General features: G+C 44.8%; 1 protein-coding gene across 1 annotated transcript in view; it reads right to left on the bottom strand.

Moving 5' to 3' along the window:
• Window positions 1–23236, bottom strand: part of VWA3B (von Willebrand factor A domain containing 3B) — a 233983-nt gene that overhangs the window by 105322 nt on the left and 105425 nt on the right. Inside the window, 4 exon segments of the mRNA XM_023211441.2 lie at window positions 5144–5275; window positions 6336–6474; window positions 10886–11040; window positions 17760–17956. Of these exon segments, the coding sequence (XP_023067209.2) occupies window positions 5144–5275; window positions 6336–6474; window positions 10886–11040; window positions 17760–17956 (623 nt within the window).

Below are 23236 nucleotides of genomic sequence, written 5' to 3' on the forward strand. Positions count from 1 at the left end.
CGTGCGCGGGAAGAGTTGGGGGTGGGGGATGAAGAACCCGGAAGTGCACCATCTTGCCTCCGTTCGTCCAAACACATATAACATCAACCATAACACCATCTACAACCCTTTTTTTTTTTTTTTTTTTTTTAAGACACAGTCTCAGAGCTCTGTTGCCCAGGCTGGAATGCAGTGGGGCCATCTCGGCTCACTGCAACCTCCACCTCCTGGGTTCAAGCAACTCTCCTGCCTCAGCCTCCTGAGTAGCTGGGACTATAGGTGTGCGCCACCACACCCAGGTAATTTTTTTTTTTTTTTGGCAGAGATGAGGTTTCACCATGTCCAACTCCTGACCTCAAGTGATCTGCCTGCCTTGGCCTCCTAAAGTGCTGGGATTACAAGCGTGAACTGCCACGCCTGGCCCACAACTCTTCATGTATAAAAAAGAATAGATAAAAATATACACATTGTGTGTCAAGAGAAATTAATGATAAATTTTTTGCAATCTCTCAAATCACAGTAAACACTTCAAAATTAGAAAATCTCTTAAACACTTCATCAATGTAGAAAGGAATGGATTTTTAGACAAATATTAATTTACTGGAATGTACTCTCCTTAATATGCAAACATGATCCTTACCAAGGGACCATCAGTAGAGATACAGGACTGTGAATTGTCCAAAAGCCTCCTTCAACCTCCCCCTCATCTCAGTTCCAAAAGCCTCCTTCAACCTCCCCCTCATCTCAGTTCCGTTGTATCACTCCAGCTTCAGTTGTAAGCAAGAAAACCAACTATGGTTGATTCAAGCAGGAAGGAATTTATGATAAAGGACATCGGGATGGCTCACAGCATCACCAATGGACAGGATAACCTGGGTTGGGACCTCTCACCAGGAACGAGGCCCCAAATCCTGCTGCAGGGCTGCCTGGTGGGGGCCCCGCTGCAGTCCCACTGCAGAGCGCTGGACGCTGTGGCTTTCCTCGCTGGCACTGGGAGTATCGACAAGAGATGGACCAGAGCTCACTGCCACTGCCACCCCAGGGGCTGCATCGGTCTGCATCTGCCATCACTGCCAAGGTTCTCTCTGCTGGACCCGCCATCTGGAGTCACAATCTCTCAAGTCAAAGCCTAGGAGGTTATTCTGACTGATGGTGCCTGGGTCACATTACGCACACCCTAGCTAAAGCGAGGCCAGACCCTTCAACTTCCATAGGTGAACAGACTCTGCCCCCACCCCAGGAATCAGGATAAGAAGGGAGCAGAGACTGACAGCCTAAGGAATGACAAAGATCCAGCACACACCCAGCCCCCACCCCACCCAAGGCATCTCAAGCCTCACCGTATACCATGGGCACTCTCCCACTAAGACTTTCTCAGCCATGATGGGGAACCCCATGCCCTGACCCATCCAGCTGCTCTCACCTAAGGCTCCTTCATTGGCTTTACTTCCTTTCATTTCAATAGAGAGAAGTACCACGTGCCAGGCATTTTGATAGATGTGGGATATAACTTACAAAACCAGACCAAATTCTGTGCCTTGAAGGGGGTTCACAGGATGGTGATGGACCTCTTTCATCAATAGGCTCTCCAATGATGTTCATGATTCTGCCCAAAGTCTCAGGACCAACAGGACTCTTGATTGGTGCACCAGAGTCCAGGACTTTCTGGCCTCTAAACAAGCCTTCTGTACCATCCATAGCAAAATCCTTACTGTGCTCTCACCCAAATGCTGGGCCACCACCAAAACGAGCCTGGTCTCCCTGCCTTATATTTGCTGGGCATTCAGAATAGATGGTAGTCCCTCATCAAATTGGTCACCCACCACTGCACCGATGACCACCACAATACACCCAGTGGTGGTGCCCGTCTTCAGCAAAGGTGATGTTTGTGCCACATAGTTCCTGGTAGATTGGACTGCTGCCAGAGTGGCCATGGCAAGACCTGAGCTTGGGGTAGCAACACTGAAGGGCTGAGTTCCTGCAAGGCCCTGGAGACTGAGGCAGCAGACACATGACCCACAGAACTCAACATGGTAGAGTCTGGGTGGAGACTAAGTGTTGCCCAATACCCCACTCTTAATGATTGACAGAACAAATCCATAACCCAATCTTAGTTTGATAATTATACCATGGCTATGTTAGAGGTGAACATTGGAGAAAGTTAACACTCTGTACTACTTTTGCAACTTTTTTGTAGGTCTAAAATTATTGCAAATTTAAATGTTAAAAGCAACACAAAACCCGCTTACGGGATTTGGGTAGCAGAAATGTATTCCAGGTGGTAAACAGAACAACTCTTCCCTCTGAGCCCATTCTCAATAGTCTTTTGTTGAAAATCCTACTGCTGAAAAGATGGTGGCAAAGCTGGGGAAGACCCAGACAGAGAGACCCCAGGGAAAGATGGTCTGAGGATGGCACCTGTTTTGCAACTGCTCCTCCCATCTTCCCCCCTCAACTACTGGGCAGGTGCTGCTACAGCTTGCGCTCCCCTGGCCTTAGGAATGGCTGTGCTTGTTTAGGGACCTACTGCTGCAGGACACCAGCACAAAGCAGGCTCAGACCACCCTGAGTGCTACCGGGTTGATTACTGGACCAAACCAGCCGAAAGAATAACAGAATTTGGCTTTCTTTATTATCATTTTTAAAAATTAATTTACTTTTAATTGACAAAATTGTATATATTTACAGTATACAATGTAATGTTTTGATACATGTATACACTGTGGAATGAGTAAATCAAGCCAATTAACATATCTATCACCTGACGTATTTTTGAGTTGTGAGAACATTTAAACTCTACTCTCTTGACAATTTTCAAGTATACAATACATTGTTATTAACTATAGTTACCACGCTGTACAACAGATCTCCAGAACTTATTCCTCCTGTCTCACTGAAACTACGTGCCTTTGACCAACATCTCCACATCCGCACCTGGCACCCTGCTCCCAGTCTCTGGTAACCACCATTCTACTCTCTGCTTCTACAAGTTTGACATTTTTAGATTCTACATATAAGTGAGACCACGTGGTATTTTTTCTTTCTCTGCCTGGTTTATTTTACTTAATATAATGTCCTCCAGATTCATTCATGTGGTTGCAAATAACAGGATCTCCTTCTTTTTTAAGCTGTGTAGTATTCCATTGTGTATATATGCCACGTTTTCTTTATCCTTGGCCCTTCTGAAAATGAATTTTGGACATTCAACAAGCCAGCAAGGGAGCATCAGTGAAAATTGGTAAGGAGACCAGAATTGTGCTTTATAGGAATATGTGTTTTTAGCCAAATGGCTAAAATCTGAATAGATGGCTGACTCTACTCATTAGTGATTTTACATAAAGCAGAACCCAATGATGTTTTTATCCAATGAGATTATATAGATAACATCTTGTTATCATAAACCCTAAACTAGTAGGCTCTGAGCTAACAAGGTATTTCCTATTATTCTGTCATGAAAGCACAGAACACCCCCCCCCCCCCAAAAAAAAAAAAGGACAGAACATATGTCACAAGTAACTTCACTGGTTAACCGTAGAAATGTAACAAGTTGGGTATGAATTCAACACTATTTCCCAGGATAAGGTGGCCAGTTAAATTAAAATCTTATATGCATTATTATTTCTTACAGAACAGATTTTCTCCTCCCATTTTAAAAAACAAATCACAAGGGAGCTCTAGTGCATCTCAGTGATCTGCCAGTGTCTACTTGTGACTTTCTGTTAAATATAAGACTCTAAACTCAGGCACTAAATTATTTTAAAGATGTTTGTGATACATATTTGCCTTTTTAAAAAAAGATACAGAGCCTTGCTATGTTGCCCAGGCTGGTCTCAAATTGCTGAGCTCAACTGATCCTCCTACCTCTGCCTCCCAAGGAGCTGGGACTACAGGTGTGCACCACTATGTCCACCTCCTATATTTGACCTTTTAAAAACAACTCTTGGTCTCAGTTGTAGTGTATCTCTGTTGTGCCCTGAGTTCCAAGACCCCCTCAAAGACGACCACCAGAAACCGAAGTCAAAGCCAAGCAGCCGGGATCACTTTATTGCAGGTTCGAACCCGGACCTCTCTCCGTACAGGTGTAGTCAGGAGGGCAAGAGAGAGGTCCCGAGCACAGCTCAAGCCGACTTTTTATAGTAAGGCACAAACAGGTTACAGAAGATTAGAGCATTTTTGCAGTTACAAGATTGGGATTGGTTGACATTTTGAAGTTTGAACGTACTGCAGTTTCTGGTTGGCTCCCGCCTTTTTAAACCACAAGCATCTAGGGGTTTTTTTTTTTTTTTAGACAAACTGCTTGCTTAACCATGGGTGGGAGGGGGGTAGTTTCGATTGAGCAAGCAGGGGGTACGTGACTGGGGGCTGGAAGCACCGGTAATCAGAACAGAACAGGACAGGACAGGGACTTTCACAATGCTTGTCCATACAACGTCTGGAATCTATAGATAACATAACCGGTTAGGTCAGGGGTCGATCTTTAACCAGGCCCAGGGTGCCGCCCGGGCTGTCTGCCTGTGGATTTCATTTCTGCCTTTTAGTCTTTTCATCTCAAATATTTGGAAGGCTGTAATGCTATATGCTATACAAAATTAAGGTAAGTTCAAGATAAGAAAATTCAGGGCAAGGAAAATCCTTCCCAACAGTCTGTGTAAATGCCAAGGGCAGTCACTTCTGAGGAAAGGATTTCACCTTCTTTCTATATTCTCCCGCCCTAGCTCTCTTCTTGCATTCAGTCCTAAACACTCAGATTGTACTGTATATTTCCACATACTCCTTCCTGTTGAACAAAGCCCACTGATAAGAATGGCTGCAATACATCTTTTGCAACAATAATTAAATTTCAGAAGAAAAAAATCTGAATGTCTGAGTCTAAAAAAAAGTCTGTTTTGAAATGTGTTTTCATAAGGGGGTTTCAACCTGAGCCAAGGGCAGAGCTGGAAATAGAGAACTGTGAACAGATAAGAAGAGGCTCATTTAAACCTTATATTGACAAATGAGATTGGATTATAATGTGACCACCTCAAGCAAAACAAAAGTCTACATGCTAAGCCACTTCCATCCTGGGAGAGGAAAACACCTCTCGAGAATGTCTGTCCTGTGAATGAACTCAGTGCACAGGTGAGAGACTCCTATGCTGCTTCTCCCAGCTTAGTCTCCAACTTACCTTCATGTCTCTAATCCAGGACTGAGCCTGTTCCAAATTATCTTCATTGATTTCGGCAAGTTGTTCCCGCCAAGCAACTGCTTGACCATCAAACTTCACAAAATTAAATTTACTTTTATATTTCAGCTGTTCCTACAAGAGACAACGATTACTTAACCATAAAACCACTCACATGTAAAAAAGGGTTAGGGTAGGTCACAGTTTGGTATATTTTAATCACAATGATCTCTATTTTCAGTTTAAGAAGCAAAAAATTATATTCAATAGAGAATATCTTATCTAGTATAAAGGGCATTTGAATAAAATTTATCCAGTTTGTGTGTGAAGACCTTTACAAATGTATATATGATTATATGAATATATATTATATGTCACATATATGTAAAAGTTTAACTCCCTAATGTGATATTAAATATTGATTTTAATACTAACATTAAGGATAAACCAAATAAGCACACCAAATACAACATGCTTGCAGAAAACAAATCTAAAACAACATCATCATTTCAGTAATTATCTTTTAGGTATAGCCATTATTCAGTTACAACTTTATTCACTTGTTCATATTTCTCCTGTAGAGCTTTGTTAAATTAAAAAGTGCATTTTGTATTTCTCAAACACTCCCGGCTATTATTTCTGTGGTTAATACTTAACATCAATACTACGAACTGACAGCAGTACTGTGATGCCATTGACAGGTATGGACACTAGGAGTTAGCGCACTTGGGTAACCTGCTTCAGTTCACACAGCTCAGAGGCAGCACAGGCCGAACAAGAACTTGAAGCTTCTAAACACCAGCCTGCACCCCTCCCATGCACCAGGGTACACAGCATCCTTAATAAACATTTGCAATTAAAAGTGCTAAGATGAGGAGTATCTGGAAGACAATGGAAGTGTGTGTATACCCCAGATTTCAGGACAGAGAAAATCTGAAACAATGAACACAGCAACTCCCTTAAGCAACTCATGTGTGACCGAAAGTATCCACCAGAGAAAGGGTCTATTTGCAAAGGAGAACCGATGATTCTTTAACTAGCAAAAGGGAGTATTTCTCTGAATTTGGCTTTCTTAGGAATTTTTTAGTGCAACAAGCCCCTCTCCACTGCTCATAACCATCACAGACGATACTTCGTGGAGACCCATTTGTGACACAGAAAACCCCACATGCATGAACCGACAGTTCCATCTAACCTGTATGAACTGAACGATCTTGTCCTTCACCAAGTCCAGTTTGCTCTTCATTGAGTGAGACGTGTCAATGAGAATGTAGATGCAATCATTACGCAATTTTCCAAAGAGGCTTTGACTCCCATCCTGTAGCCATTTAATCCTAGGCAGGAAGTAGGTTGAAAGTGAACGGTGAGGGCCTGCAGGCAACAAGAGAATCTTCCCAAGAACTTAACGATGCGTCTGCAGAGGACAGAGCTGCGCTGTGCTGTTTATACCCAATCTTCTGTGAGTGGATCATTCGCTTCGAGGTTTTTCTGTAGAAAATCCTACATTTGGGCTGTAGGATGCACTACCTACCACCAAGCCAAGTAAAACAAAACTAAGAAAATCAATGTGACAGAAAAATAAATCCAATGTGGGTGCCAAAGTCAAAAATACATTACTTCTAGTCATCTGATATTTTGAGGACCTCAGCTATGACTTCAGACTATTTGTTCTTCTAATCTGGCTGACCACAGTCAAGCTAGTAAAGCCAGCACATTCCTGAAGCTTCAGTGAAACTTACGCACAGCATCAAGCAGCCCCAGAGCTCTGTAATAACCAAGGCCCAGGTGGCTGTATGAGAAGGACTGCTTCTGCGGCCCATGATTGGGGTTCCCATCACAGGATGTAAATAAATGAAATTCGTAGCCACAGGCAAAGCCTGTGGTGTGGAGGTAAGGAAAGAGTATGGAAAAAATATCTGAATTGAGTTCAGAGTTCAGCAAAGCCTAAGAAACTGAAATTTGAATGGCAAAATATTGAAAGGACATGACTGCGCAGGAGAAAGGGAGAGAGAACATGCTCCAGAGACCTGCAGAAGGGTGTCCTGGAAATTTTGGCTAAGTAATGATCAAGGCATGCATGTGAAGAAACCAGTGAAGCCAAAGAGGAAATCACCAGAGGAGTAGGTGGATCAGCTCCTCAGAGCTCACACACACGGCGAGGAGCAGTCCGTCTACCAGCCAGAGTGGGAAAACCCCTTAATACACGGGCCACCAAGCAGCGTTCTTGAAAGAGTATTGCCTTCGTAGTAGGATCAAATTAGCCCTGAACTAAAAGCTACCCTGGATCTATTCTAACATAATTGAAAAGCAACTCCTAGAGAGATCAAATTGGTTTCAAGTAACTTAACTGCATCAAAAACATATATAAAAATACATCTCAAAAAAAAAAAAAAAAAGATAAAAATACAGTGAAATCTAGTACCTGACAATGTAAAGTTAAAATGTCTGGTATCCAATAAAAAAATTACCAGGTATACAAAGAAGCAAGAAAATATGATCCATAACCAGAAGAAAAATTGATCAACAGAAACAGATCCCAAAATGATACAGATGATAGAATTAGCCAAAAAGGATGTTACACAGCTATTACAAATATAATCCATATGGTCAAAAAGGTAGAGTATGAACAGAATGAGGAGAGAAATGGAAGATATTTAAATAGACCTAAATAAAACTGGTAGAGAGATACAATATCTGAAATTTAAAATATACTGCATGGTATTAATAGTAAATTAGATATTAGGAGAAGATAAGATTAGGGAACAAAAGACAAAGCAAAGGAAACAATTCAAAGTTAAACTCAGAGAGAAAAAAGACAAAAGCACTTTCATCAGAGAGAATTAGTGGCCCGTGGAACAATATCAAGGAATCTAACATATGTGTAATCAAAGTAGAAGAAGCAGAAGAGAGGGGGAGGCAGAAAAAATATTTGAAAAAATATGACCAAAATGTTTTAATTTTTATTGAAACAATGCACCTACAGAGCCAAGAAGCTCAAAGAACCCAAGAAGAAGAAAAATAAAACTACGCCCAGGCATATCACAATAAAATTGATAAAATCTAGCGATAAACAGAAAAATGTTAAAAGCATCAAAGACATTATGTGTGGAGGAACAAACAAAAATATGACAGGAGCCTTCTTGTAAATCATGCAAGCCAGGAGACAATGGAGAAGGATTTTCAAAGTACTGAAAGATAGAACTGTAAAACCAGAATTCTATGCTTAGCAAACACATCATTCAAAAATAAAGGTAAATTAAAGAGTTTTTCAGACTGAAACAGCTCATTCATCACCAATAGACCTGCACTACCAGAAATATGAATGAAACTTCTTCAGGTGGAAAAAAAACGATGTCAAACGGAAATGTGGATCCACACAAAGGAGTAAAAAGCAACAGAAATACCAAGTAAGTGGTTAAATATAAAATACATCTATTCTAGTTTTCAATCTAGTTACAAGACAATTGACTGTTTAGAATGTATAGTGTAATGCATATGTAGAAGTAAAGTGTACAACAATAGAAAGGATGGAAGTGGGAGTGAAAGTTGTAAGATTCCTATAATATACATCAAGGGCTATAATATTATTTGTAGGGTGACTGCCAAGATGCATATTGTAAATCCTAAATAGTCACATACACACATCAAAACAGAACAAAGAGGTAGAGCTAATAAGACAATAGTGGAAATAAAATGTAATAATAAAAAATACTCAAACAGAAGAAGGCAAAAAACGAGTAAAAAGAGAACAGAAAACAAATAGCAAAATCTTTGATTTAAATCTTATCAAATCAATAATCACATTAAATGTAAATAATCTTGACACTCCAATTAAAAGGCAAAGATTGTCAGGTTGGATTAATAAAACAATGCTCTTATATAATTATATATCTTGTGTCTGTAAGAAATCCATTTAAATATAGGATGCAGATAAGTAAAGATGATAGAAAAAAATAATAAAAAAAAATGTAGGGTGGGTTAAACTGCTATTAAAGTAAATTTCAGAACAAGGAATATTACCAGAGATATAAAAGGGGCATTTCCTAATTACAAAGCAATTGGTTCATCAAGAGAACATAACAATCTTAAATGTACATGCAACTATTAACAGAGCCTCAAAATACATGGAGAAAAAAAAGAACTGAAATGAGAATTGAAGATTATAGTTGGAGATTTCAACACTCTTTTCTTAGTAATTTATGGAACAACTAGAGAAAATCAGTAATAATATGAAAGACTCGAACGACACCATCAGCCAACTTGAGCTAATTGACACCTGTAGTATACTCCACCCAACAAAATCATGTTTTTTTCCAAAATCTGTACTACAAAACAGGTCCCAATAAATTTATAAGAATTGAATCACACACTATTTCTCTGTTCACAGTGAAATTAAAACAGAAATCAGTAACAAAAGCTATCAGGAAAATCCACAAATATTTGGGAAGTAAACAATACATTTCTTTTTATTTATTTATTTTTTGTGACAGAGACTCGCACTGTCACCCAGGCCGGAATGCAGTAGTGTGAGCTGCAAGCTCTGCCTCCTGGGTTCAAGCGATTCTCCTGCCTCAGCCTCCCAAGTAGCTGGGATTACAGGTGCTCACCACCATGCCCAGCTAATTTTTTGTATTTTTAGTAGAGACAGGGTTTCACTATGTTGGCCAGGCTGGTCTCGAACTCCTGACCTCCTGATGCAGCCCCCCTCAGCCTTCCAAAGTGCTGGGATTACAGGCGTGAGTCACTGCACCCAGCCTAAACAATACATTTCTAAATAACCCTTTAGTCAAAGAAGAAATGATGGAGAAAATTAGAAAATATTCTGGTGATTGAAAATGAAATACAATATATCAAAATCTGTGAGAGGCAGCTAAAGAGTACAGAGGAAGGGTATAACACAGTGGGCAATACACGTGTGGCCTAGAAAAGAATGTGAGTATGATACAGAAGCATTCCTCAGTCTCCTACAGCAATGTGTGACCAGTGTGATAGCTACACGTTGGCTTACTATTTTCAATAAACTGCACTGGCATCAAGGCAGCTGGGATCTGAATCCAAACAACTCCCTTTTTTTTTGAACAAGGCTATCAGCAAACCATCAGATGGCAACCTTAACAACGTTTGTTGGCACTTTCTCTCAGTTGAGCTTTTACTGGTGTATATACACCATGGAGTACTAGTAAACCATACCGAAGAATAAAATTCTGTCATTCGCAGCAGCATGGATGAGCCTACAGGACACTATGTTAAGCAAATTAAGTCAGGCACAGAAAGATAAATGCCACATGTTCTCATTCATATGTGGGAGCTAAAAGTATCTGAGCATATGGAGGTAGTGAGTAGAACTGTATTAGAGGCTGGGAAAGGTAGAGAGAGAGGATGGTGAGGTTGGCTAGCGAATACCAAAGTTTAGCTAGATAGGAGGAACAAGCTCTGGTATTCTGCAGCTCTGGAGGGTCGATATGGTCAGCTACAATGTAGTGCATATATTTTTAAAAAGCTAAATGAGAGAATTTTGAATGTTCACAACACACAGAAATGATGTATGTTTGAGGTGATGGACATGTGAGTTACCCTGATTTATCTTTGTACATTGTATACACACACCTAAATATCACTCTGTATCACATAAATAGGTCCAATCATTATGTGTCAACTAAAAATAAAAGGGAGGAAAAAAGATCAAGCAGATGAGAATTTCCAGAGCGAGGAGACCACTTGTATCTTCCCGCAAATAACACCAACCTCCTTCGGATCCGGGCCAGGGCTGTGTGGATTCTCTCACTGTACCACCTGCACTTCTCTTTGGTAATGTTCACGTGGACCAAGCTCCCGTCCTTCCAGGGAGCATGCACAAACCTGCTGCAATATTTTGCATGGACTGTCTTCTTGTTGGTCTCCTGAGGAGTGGACAAAGACAGAGGCCACTCAGAAACTGTCCAAAGAGAAGAGCTTCCGGATGGCACCTCCAGCTCTGTCGTATTCAAATGGCTCTTAGCACTCACTCTACCGTCAGTCATTCCTTTGTTAGTTCAACTAAATATGTTCCGCTGCCCGCTTCCTATGGAGCCCTGCACTAGGTGTCATGAACATGGGCAAGAAAGATACATGAGATCACACGTGTGCCCCAGAAAAGCTAAAAAGCTAACGATTCCAGCGTAGAGACACCCCCCACCGACACACACACAACACACACACACACACACACACATGTGCAGAGAGAGAGATAGCAATGTGGAGAATTAGATACTCAGTCCCTAGCACTGGGCTGAGACAGTTAGGACCTGGCAAGTCCTGGTAAAGAAGAGAGAGCGACAGAGCTCACAGTGGACTAGACGGCCAGGGAGACCGTTCTGGAGGAAGCGGGACTGAGACTCTCATGAATCTCTTCTCCCACCAAGAGCCCCACTGCACATCTAGCGCCCTCCACCGGGAGAGACGGAGCGGGCCCTCCTCAGTCGGCCTCTATCACTCGGCCCACGGGCGCTCACCCAGCGCTCCTCTGCTGGGAGACCTTCTAGACACCAGGAATACAAACACACACAATGACCAAACCCCTGCCTTCTCGGAGCTCACAGTGCAGGAGGGGAGCCCAGTAAGAAGCAAATCACGACACACCAGGTCAGAGGATGACACGTGGAGTGAGGCAAGGAGGAAGAGCAGAGAGCAGAGAAAGGGGAGAGACGGGAAAAGTTAGAACCTCACAGGGAAAGCCTCCCAGAGACAGTGAACCAGGAGAGAAGGCCTGGAGGAACGGAGTGTGGTCACAGGGAGGCCGGGAGCAGGTCAGAGGACACAGCAAGAGCACAGGCCCGAGCTGGGAATCCGCCCGGCACGCTTGTCGAATTTTAGGAAGGCCTATATTGCCAAAGGAAAGGGAAAGAGGGGAAGAGAGAGTGAAAGAAGCCAGGACATACGAAGAGGAGGGCCAGGAGCAGGTCCTGGAAAGCCTGACAGCTGTCAGAAATGAGCTGGCTTTTGCTCTGAGTGAAAAAGGACTCCTCCCAGGGCTTTCATGAGAGCAGCGACACGTCTGATTCATGGTTTCACAGCTTTACAGCGGTTACTCCGGAAAGCAGACTGGACGGCCCAGGACCAAGGGCAAAAGCAAAGAGCCAGAGGGTCACAGAGTTGCATGGCCCTGGGCAGCCAAGGTCATGGTAAGAAGTGGTCAGATCCTGAATGACAGGCACGTTCTGAAAACAGAACCGACAGCGTTCACCGAGAGATCAGACATGCGCATGCGAGAAAAGACAGGAGTCAGGCGCGACCCCGAGGTTTTCAGTTCGGGACCTGAAAGGGTGGAGTTGCAATCAATTGATAGGAGGAAGGTTGTGGAAGAGCAACTCTGAAGGGGAAAGACCGAGATTTAGCGCCTGATGTCTCAGGTTCGAGGTGCCTATTAGATATCCAAGCAGCACGGCAGTAGTCGGGAGATCAGGGAAGGCCACAGGACTGGAGGGTACATTTTGAAGTCGCCAGCCCGCATGCACAGGGGATTAAAAGCCATGGGACTGGGGGAGACCACCTGGGAAATGAGTGTAGATAGAGAAGAGATCAGAGCACTGCACCTCAACGTCCTCCGGCATCGACAGGCTAAGGACATAGAGAAGTCACAAAGAAGACAGAAAGGAACAGCAGCGAGGTGGGAGGATAACCAGCGGTGTATATTCTAAAATTAAAACAAAACAAAAAAAAAATTCAAGGAAGTGACCAACTAGATCAACTTAATAACTGGTCAAGTAAGACAGAGACTGAGAATGGACCCCTGGATTTAGCCATTCAGGGATCTCTGCAAACCATGGGTTTTGGTGGCGAGGTGGAAGTTGGCGGGCGGGCGGGGGGGGGGCGGGTTCTGCCTGATGGAAGCAGGTCCCAGGACCACGGGAGGAGAATTGAAGAAGCAGAGGAAGGAAATGTACGCAACTCGACTGAGGAACTGAATTCTAAAAGAAGCAGAGGCATGAGGCACAGCCAGAGGTACACGTGGGATCAGAAGACTTTTTAAGATGGGAGAAATGGCAGAATGTGTGCGTGCTGATGCGAATGATCTGGAAACGGGGGCGACAGGAGGCTGTGATGCAGAAAGGGAGAATGAATAAAATGAGTGGAGAGAGAGTCATGTACCCATGCAGGGAGTAGCCTTAGACAGGACAAGGACAATTCGGCCTGGGAGAAATAAAGGTAGACGGCAGACACTGGGGGCTGAGATGTGGAGGCAGAAGCTCGTGACATTCCCGTTGATGTTCACGGCATGGGAAGCGGGCTCACCTGCAGAGACTAAGTGTAGTGGGTGTGGAGCGGAAGGTGCTGGGTGTTTCAGGAGGAGGGGGCAGCCAGCGAGGGACTGAGTGGACTGCTGCGCAGCACAAAAGATCCACTGACATCAGTGGGCGTGAATTTACAGTGAAACCAGGCATTGCATCATGGCTGTTTTTCTCCAGTTTCTACCAGTACAGTTAACTGCACGGAGATAAGCCAGAAAAGGTGGAAAGCTGGACTTAGCCAGGGTTAAATCTGGGGTTTTGCAAGATGAATGCAATAGTTTAAGGGAAAATTGGTTGAGGATGCATGGGAGGATAGAGAGGACAGAGAGGAGGTGGTAGAAACAGTAACGTGTATATCCTGGTGGAGGAGACAGATGGGTGGGACTAGACAGATGGGTGGGACTAGGCAGATGCGTGGGAATAGCGCAAGAGAATAAACAACCTACAGATGACTGGTCAGACAGGGGGTCATTTGGAACTGAGGATGTGGGTTATTATTACACAGTTATTTATAATTACAAGGCCAAGGGCATGCCTAAGGCAGGAGTGGTAGAGATGGAGTTGGGGAGGAAGTCACTGGGGAAGAGAAGGTCAAAGAAATGAGAGGTTGGGGTATTGGAAAGGTCCTCCACACAGGACTGAAGTCACTATGAACTAAAGCAGGTGTTGAAGCCAATGAAAGCAAGACAGAAGCCCGCAATCTTGAGGACTGACGAGGGTGAGCTCAGTAAGTGACAGCTACAAGAGATGTCTTCAGTGACACAGTCTGATGACGTGGGAAGGAGAGAGTAGGTCAAGAACCAGAAAAGAGGAGCAAGGAGGCCACCACCCACCCCGGGGCCACACTCCAAAGGGAACGGGACAGAAACCAGCCCCCACTCCAGAGGGTTGCAGGGAAGGCTTCCCAGGGAGAAGCCCCGATAAGCATCCAGTGGGAAAGTTTCAGAGCCCTGGAGGCGATCAGAGGTTTGCTGATGATGTGCCCAGAGGGTGCGGTGGAGGGATTTTAGGAGTCAGAGGGGGTGGAGTGGGGTCAGAAACGGGATGTTCAGAGCCCCATGGCAATGAGAATTCCTGAGTCCAGTGGTGACTGGTGAGAACAAGTGGACTGAGTGAACTGCTGGGCAGCACGAAATATCCACTGACATTAGCGGGCAGGAATTTACAGTGAAACCAGGCATTGCACTGTGGCTGTTTTCTTCCAGTTTCTGCCAGTACAGTTAACTGCATGGAGATAAGCCAGAAAAGGCAGAAAGAGGTTGAAGGGCATGATGAGATCCGTCCTATGCTCCCAAGGCAGGCGGGGGTGGGACCACAGCTCTGCTGCCCTGCAAGGATGGAAAGGAAAAGGTGTCCTGTCTCTTGTGCTCACCACATCCCCGTCACAGGGCATTTCCCGAGTGTGCCTCACGCACAGCCAAATGGAAAACCACCAGACCATACACCACAGAGAGACAGGTTCTGCGTCAGGCAGCAGCGTGTCAGAATGGGAAAAGCGCAGTGTGAAAGCCCGGGGGACCCGAGCTCAGACCCTGCCTTGGTCTGCCACAAGATCAATCTCAAGCGAGTTACCTCTCGCGGCTCCCGCGACTGTTCTCTCCTGTGTAAAATGAGAGCACAGATGTTTATCTTGTACATGAAGCACAAAAGCACTCCACAAACGCTCAGTTCTGATTCACAGTGTTTGCAGTGCAGAAACAAGGAAAGGCAACACCTAGGAGGCATCGCCTATGTGCCAGGCGCGGTGCTCAGACATGCATGTGGAAATTTGCACTTCACCCATTTCACGAATAGGAAATGTGAAGCTCAAAGAAGTCACACGATTTGTTCAACATCTCGTCGTCACTGACTAGTAGAAGCAGCACTGATACCTAGAACTTTTCCTGCCATACCCAGTGCCTTCCGCCACATCACATGGACTGGTACATAGCAGGAACTCCATAAATATTGGTTTGAAAAATAGACGAAGAGACAATAATGGGTCTTTGAACATCAGGCCCGGTTTTGTGCACAAGCTCAGGCAACCAAGCATGCAGTGTGGTTTCAGGGATGCCCGAAATATCAAGTTCTCAGGCTTGGGCTGAAATTCCCTTATTAGAAATGCTTGCTTGTCTCCTCCTCCCAGTCGTTCATGTCTTTGAACTGCTACATAACAAGGCCTTTTCAACCATTCATGTCTGTGTTAATGAGTTTCCTGGGTCTGTTCCTACAAACTAGTTTTTATTGTTAAATATTTAGGGGGTCTTGCCCAGTGGGAGTCTGGGGGAACCCTAAATAATTTACCTATTTCACAGCCTTATTTTCTGCCTACTTTATACACGTCACAATTTTAGGTGTGAATCCAGTTTCAGTACGTAGTCCCAAAGACTACAAATAAAACTGTTCGTTTCTCATCAGTATTTGTATATAAAAAAAAGGTAGATTGATAATTCTCAATCTTTACCATAATATACTTGACTAGCACAAAAAAAAAATGAGGTAAATTCCCTCTTGTAAGCCAAATTATTCAAAGTGGTCCTGTAAAATTTCATTTAAAATTGACAAGAGTTAGGATGTGATCAGTATTAGAGCTAGCTTGAATATACTGCACTGTCATCAGTTTGCAGTAAGCTATGTTCAAATTGATGGGGATTAATATTTTGAAATATCCAGGGTCTAATGTATTTATTTTATTTTATTTTGAGACAAAGTCTCCCTCTGTCGCCCAGGCTGGAGTGCAATGGCACAATCTTGGCTCACTGCAACCTCCACCTCTCGGGTTCTGCCTCAGCCTCCCAAGTAGCTGGGATTACAGGCATGTGCCACCATGCGTGGCTAATTTTTGTATTTTTAGTAGAGATGGGGTTTCACCATGTTGGCCAGGCTGGTCACAAACTCCTGACCTCACATGATCTGCCCGCCTTGGCCTCCCAAAGTGCTGGGATTATAGACGTAAGCCACCGCGCCTGGCCTATTTTTAAAATGAAAATTTAGTTATGTATGATTTGCTGAACATTACTGAATAATGTCTACACCAGAAAACTGTGCTGGGGGAGGAAACCCACAAATGAGATTTTCCCTGCACTGTAGCAATTACCCTGCATCCTAGGGTAAGCCAGGGAACAAGTCTTGCGTCAATTCCGCATTTTTCTAATTCAGTTTTTGTATTTTCCTCCGTGCAGTTTGTAATAAATGCACAGCAGCGAGGGGGCAAGAACACAACGTGGTGTGGCTCCCACAGCCCCGAAGGACAGTGTCCTTTCCATGGAGGACCTGTGGGGCTCAGTGGCTGGCCAGCCTAATAACAAGTGGCAACAGGACTGGAGTTCCACCTCCACTGGAGTTCCAACATCTCAGTCATGATGTTGACATTGAATTGGAGCCTTCGAGAATATATAAGGTGACACTGTATTTGAGGGGGGCCTTGATGTTCTTTCCCAGGTGTCTCCTCTGGGCTGTGGTCACCCGCCAGTCACCTGCCTGTCTGCCCTGGGCTTGCATTTTAGGTTCACTTCACAGCGTGTACCTGGGACTTTGCCACCTCCTGAAAGAGGCTTCCTTTGGTTTTGCAAATCTGCCATGTTCATTTTATCCTCATTTCTATTTCCTATTGGGACACGTCTTAGTCTTTCCACGCTTCTAAACCTTTGATACCTCATCTTCTGGCTCCTGTTCTACATCTCTCTGCTTTTCAAGGTGTGGCCCCTGGACCAGCAGGGCTAGCATCTCCTGGGGATTGTTATGGATGCAAATTCTCGAGCCCCATTTCAGACCTACTGACTTATATGCATGATGCTGGAGTTTAGGCAGCACTGCTGTCCAGCACTGTCCTTCACTGGGAGCTAGAGTAGGGCACTAGGAGAAGCTGTATTCCTACAAGCTTTCAAAGTTTTTCCTGGCTATAGCCCTTTGGAGAATCTGATTCCGTATTTGCCGGGATTGCACTGTGTGCTGGCTGGCAGTCACTGGAATAATGAAGGAAAACACAAGAGGACCACAGAAACTCCTGCTACACTGGGCATACTCACCAGCAATTTCTCTTTTCCATTCGGTATGGGGGGACAAAGGGCTTCTCTATTTGCATAATGTTGAATAATTCTGAGACTCATAATGCCTGATTTCTCCAAGCCCAGCCCCTGGCTTATCTACAACTCACTGATGTCTAGAACTCATTCCCAGCCTTGATCTCCACTCCCAGAGATGCCCTTTGGAGAAGGGTGAGGAGGGAAGCAGAGGAATCCCCTTCTTCACAGAAACTCAAGCTGGTTTCTCTGCCTGCTGCCCCTTGGCCCGCCTTCTGACCTGAGGGAGGCCTCACCCACCCAGGGCTTGAGGGGAGGCCACAGACCCTCCCAGGGGTGCACTTCACCTACCGCACTGGTCTGCACGGACTCATCCTCCGGTTTGGCTTTTATATCCACAACCCCATCAGCGTGGCGGAAAGAGCAGTCGGCAAGGACGTCATACAAGGATAGCTTCTGGGCCTTCAAGCCATATTTCTGCAGCCACGTCTTAGAGTCCCAGGTGTCTTCTGGATTCGATGCAATCTCAACAGAGGTTGTTTCTGACTCTGTAGAATCACAGCTCGTCAGCCATTCGTACGGCATGAGCCATTCATCTTACATCCCCAACTTAATATTGACCAACTTGGAACGTGTTCTTTATTAGACCACAAAGCCCATGTTTCATTTCAGAAAACAGCTTTCCAAAGCAGGACTGGCAAAGAAGTATTAGGCTTTTAATGGCAAAAACCGCAATTACTTTTGCAACAATCTAATAATTCAAAAGACTGCCAAGCAGGATTATTTTTTATTTCACTTCCTCCCCTCCCTAAGTTGACTGGCCCCACGCCTGGGTGGAGGTGACCAGTAGACCAAGACTGTGTGTCAGGGGCCATGTATGTGTAAGGATGGAGTCAGAAGCTCTGGCTTCAAGTCCTGGCTCCATCACCTACGAGCTTGGGCAAGTTGCTCAAACTTGGGTGAGTCACTCCACCTGACCTCTCTTAGCTTAGGCAGGATTCTTCACCTGCAGCTGGAAGATAATATTTGGTCTTCCTAGGTAAACTGCAGCAATCCAGTGAGAAAAGTTATATGAAGCTAGACGTGGTGGCTCATACCTGTAATCCCAGCACTTTGGGAGGCCAAGGCAGGTGGATCACCTGAGGTCAGGAGTTTGAAACCAGCCTGGCCAACAAGGTGAAACCGCATCTCTACTAAAAATACAAAAATTAGCCGGGTGTAGTGGCGGGCGTCTGTAATCCCAGCTACTCGGGAGGCTGAGGCAGGAGAATTGCTTCAATCTGGGAGGCAGAGGTTGTGGTGAGCCGAGATTGTACCGCTGCACTCCAGCCTGGGCAACAGAGCAAGATTCCATCAAAAAAGATAGAAGGAGAGAAAGAAAGAAAGAAAGAAAGAAAGAAAAAGAGTGGAAGGGAGAGAGGGAGGGAGGGAGGAAGGAAGGAGAAAGAGAAAGAAAGAATGAACGAAAGGGAGAGATGGAAAAAGAAAGAGAGAAAGAAAGAAGGAGAAAGGAAGGAAGGGATGGAGAGAGGAAGGAGAGAGAAGAAAGAAAAAGAAGAAAGAAAGGAAGAAGGAAGGAAGGAGAGAGAAAGAGAGAAAGAAAGAAAAGAGAAACAGAGAGAAGAAAAGGAAAGAAAGGAGGGAGTGAGGAAGGAGAGAGAGAAGAAAGAATAGAAAAAAGAGAAGGAAGGAGGAAGGAAGGAGGAAGGAAGGAAGGAAGGAAGGAAGGAGGAAGGAAGGAGGAAGGAAGGAAGGAAGGAGGAAGGAAGGAAGGAGGAAGGAAGGAGGAAGGAAGGAAGGAAGGAAGGAAAAGGCACGTGAATGTGCTTTGTAATGTGGTGGAAACAGAAGTGATGAGGTGGAGGTGATCAACCCACAAGGGCTAGCAGGCTGCCTCCCACGAAGCTCCCTTGTTACCTTGGTGTGTTCTGACTCACAGCCTGGCATTCCACCCTGCAGGCTCAGAAACCTCATGTGCCATATCTAGGACAACTCACCTTAGCTTCACAGGGTAAAGTATAACCCAGAATGCCAATTGCCTAAACATCTCCAGCCTCAGGCACATTTCCGTGGTGGTTTCCAGGGGTAATCTACACTCTAACTGGGAAGATGTGTTATGTTACCTGAGCAGGACAAGCTAGCATATCACACAAGCAGAAAACTGTTTTTCTAGATTACTCAAAACTTGGAACAGCACCTAAGGGAGAATGAGTTACTCAGGGGTGGACACAAAGGAGGGGTGAGGAACTGTGAAGTTGGAAGGAGGCACTGGTGTCTGGAGCTGGCCGTGCACGTCTCCCAACTCCATGCTCGGCGATGGCCACTTGGTAGGCTGAAAGAGACCGTGGTGGGAGTATTTACGGAATCTGGAAGTCAGCACATGCTACACATCGGGGCTTTTTTCATTCCCAGGAGTGGGTTGTTAAACCCTGCACACCACTGGAAGGCAGGCAGAAAGGACCCTGAGCCTTCGGCCCCATTGGGACCGTGGGAGCCCTAGGAAGATGGGGAAGGGGTTCTGGGCAGGGCAATGTTTTTTTCTAACAGTGCTATCATGTAGGAGGTCCACCAGCACTACAGAGTTTTGTTTAACTCCGCTTACATTAATGGCTCTCAACCTTTCACAGTGGCATCCCCTGAGGAGCTTTAAAAGAAATACTGATGCCTGAGTCCCACCCATTAGATTCAGTTTTAACTGGTTTGGGAGTGTGGCCTGGACATTGGGATTTTTTGAAGCTCCCCAGGCAACTGTATTGTGCAGCCAAGCTTTGCCACTGGCTTAAGGTGGAAAGGACTTCTCAGTTATGACTTGGCAACCCCATCAGCTGATGCTTTCATCAGACACACATGCAAGTGAAGTCCTATTTTTTTTTTTTTTTTTTTTTTTTTTTTTGAGACGGAGTCTCGCTCTGTCACCCAGGCTGGAGTGCAGTGGCCGGATCTCAGCTCACTGCAAGCTCCGCCTCCCGGGTTCACGCCATTCTCCTGCCTCAGCCTCCCGAGTAGTTGGGACTACAGGCGCCGCCACCTCGCCCCGCTAGTTTTTTGTATTTTTAGTAGAGACGGGGTTTCACCGTGTTAGCCAGGATGGTCTCGATCTCCTGACCTCGTGATCCGCCCATCTCGGCCTCCCAAAGTGCTGGGATTACAGGCTTGAGCCACCGCGCCCGGCCTGTGAAGTCCTATTAATTAAAAAGTAGCACTCACTGTTAGGGAAACAAAAATATGACCCAGACTTTCCTATTACTATATTTAATGGGGTATATAATTAGAACAAGATTGGAAGACATAAATCATGTTAGAGCCAATTCCTTCTGTATAACATGTAAAGGACACATTAACGCTTCATGAGACCCATGTCCTTGAATTTTAATAGAACGCCATTGAAAGAATTCGCTCTGAAACCTACGAGTGGGGAACTTCTCAAAGAAGCTTGTTTTGGATTTTGATCTTTAAACCAACATGGCATCAGAAGCCCCTCAGAGCAGCATCCCCGACACCGGGAACTGGCTTCTCCATGAATCATAAAGCATCTTTTCACCCTTCTCTGGGAGCTCAAGCCAGAGGCTTCTCAGAGCTGCGAGTCCCTGGGGTTCACCTGCACACTCTCCCCCATCACACAGAGACAGCAAAAAGAGGGCGCCGCCGTTTCTGTCAGGGAGATCAGCCTCCTTGGAGAAACCCTTGGGGCGACATTTTCCTCAATTTTTATTAATTATATTCCCATTCACTGCGTTTTTGCTTAGGAAGACCTTTCCTTTTCTCCTCTCCCTTTTTTTCCTGATCAATAGGTGTAGTAGGAAATTAAATTTTCATTCAATTATTTCCATAAAAACACACACCTTACTATATCCTTCTGCTCTGTTTTGGTCTGCCTTCTTTTAAAAAAGATAAGAGCCCTCTGTCAAGTATAAATTCAAGCTTACCATAGAACTTCCTAAAAACACATTCGAACCAATCCTTTTGAAAGAGGCAGTGACTAACTTCTGACTCCAGCTTCACCGTGGACCAGACGGTGCAGTCCTGAGGGCAGGATTCAGGCTCTCAATTACCATCTGAAAAGGGGGTTCAGGCAAGCCGCCAGAGCAACCTGAACTTTCATAGAGGAAAGAAGGGTGACCAAGCAATCGAAACCAAAGAGCCCAGGCACTCTAAAGCTAAAGAAAGGAGGGAAAAAAAGAAAAAAAAGAAAAAGAAAAAAAAGGAGGAAATCTTTTAACTTCCAGTGCTAATTATACCAGTTAATGGCTGAGTCTCATTTTCCTGGGAGGGGCAGGGAAAGGCATCATCCATTCATTAGAGTCACTTACTAAGGGGTCCTTCCCATTCCCCAGCAGTTATCTTAATTAAAAATGTTACATGATATACACCATGGAATACTATGCAGCCATAAAAAAGGATGAGTTTGCGTCCTTTGTAGGGACATGGATGCAGCTGGAAACCATCATTCTTACCAAACTATCACAAGAAGAGAAAACCAAACACCGCATGTTCTCACTCATAGGTGGGAACTGAACAATGAGCTCACTTGGACTCGGGAAGGGGAACATCACACACTGGGGCCTATCATGGGGAGGGGGGAGGGGGGAGGGATTGCATTGGGGAGTTATACCTGATATAAATGATGAATTGATGGGTGCTGACGAGTTGATGGGTGCAGCACACCAACATGGCACATGTATACATATGTAACCTGCACGTTATGCACATGTATCCTAGAACTTAAAGTATTAAAAAAAAAAAAAAAATGTTACATGAATTCTCACCCACAGAGAATTCATTTATTCTAGAGGTATGAGCTCACAGCTAATCCTGATTACATGGCTTTCCTATTCCACAGGACAGATTGCTCAAGATGTTCTTTCTGTTATGAGAAGGGAGCACATCTATGCCACAGGATTAACCAGCCCTGTCCTCCCCATCCTAGTTGTCAATCTCAGAACATTTTTCAATGAAAAAGACCTACTGGGAAAATGCTTCTGAAAACCATCCCTGCTATAGCCAGGGCCACACACACAAAGATAAATTGGGCACAGTTTTCCTTGCCCACTCCTCTCCCTGTTCCTCATCCAACCGCCCTCCAGGTTCAGCTCCAGAGCGGCTCACAGCCATCAGGGATTTCTCACCACCGTAACTCCCTTCTCCCATCCTCCTCCACTAAATGTTACTTGCCTGGCACCTCACTCCTGCCATGCTAGCCCCACACGCCTTTCAGGAGGGCTGTCAGCAAATGAATAAACTAGAACTCTAGATCAAGTCTGACATTTCCAAGAGTGGGTCCCACAGAAACTGCTTCCACTGCATGTCAGTGGCTTCTACTCAGGAAGAGGGTTCCTTAAACAAAAAGTTCGGGGAGCTTGTAAAGAAGGCTCAAGGGGTTCTTGATCACAGGACTTCTCTAAGACTTTCTTAGGGGAATGGGCAGTGGGGCTTACCATAAGCAAGATTCCCAAAGCTGTTTAGCCCCAGAGTCTTTCTGCACAGAACGTTTTAGAGGGCTTGTATTTAACAGGCCATAACCCCTGTGATCACAGGTGCCATGAGACAATGAACAAACTCTTGGCCACCACATGGGGAGTGGCACAGGAGAAGAATGCTGTGAATTAGCTGAAAAGGAAGGCAGAAGGAAAGAAGGAAGGAGGGAGGAAGAGAAAGAAGGGAGGGAGGGGAAGAGAGAAGGAAGGAAGGAAGGAAAGAAGGAAGGAAGGAAAGGAGGGAGGGAGGGAAGGAGGGAGATGTTTGGTACGACACGGAACAAGTGAGATTAGGAAGTGAGACAGCATTGATGGAGTTAGGGAAATTTAGACTGAGTGACCTGAAATTCACAT

This window comes from Piliocolobus tephrosceles, chromosome 15 (genome assembly GCF_002776525.5).
Source record: "Piliocolobus tephrosceles isolate RC106 chromosome 15, ASM277652v3, whole genome shotgun sequence".
NCBI classification, from domain to species: Eukaryota; Metazoa; Chordata; class Mammalia; order Primates; family Cercopithecidae; genus Piliocolobus; species Piliocolobus tephrosceles.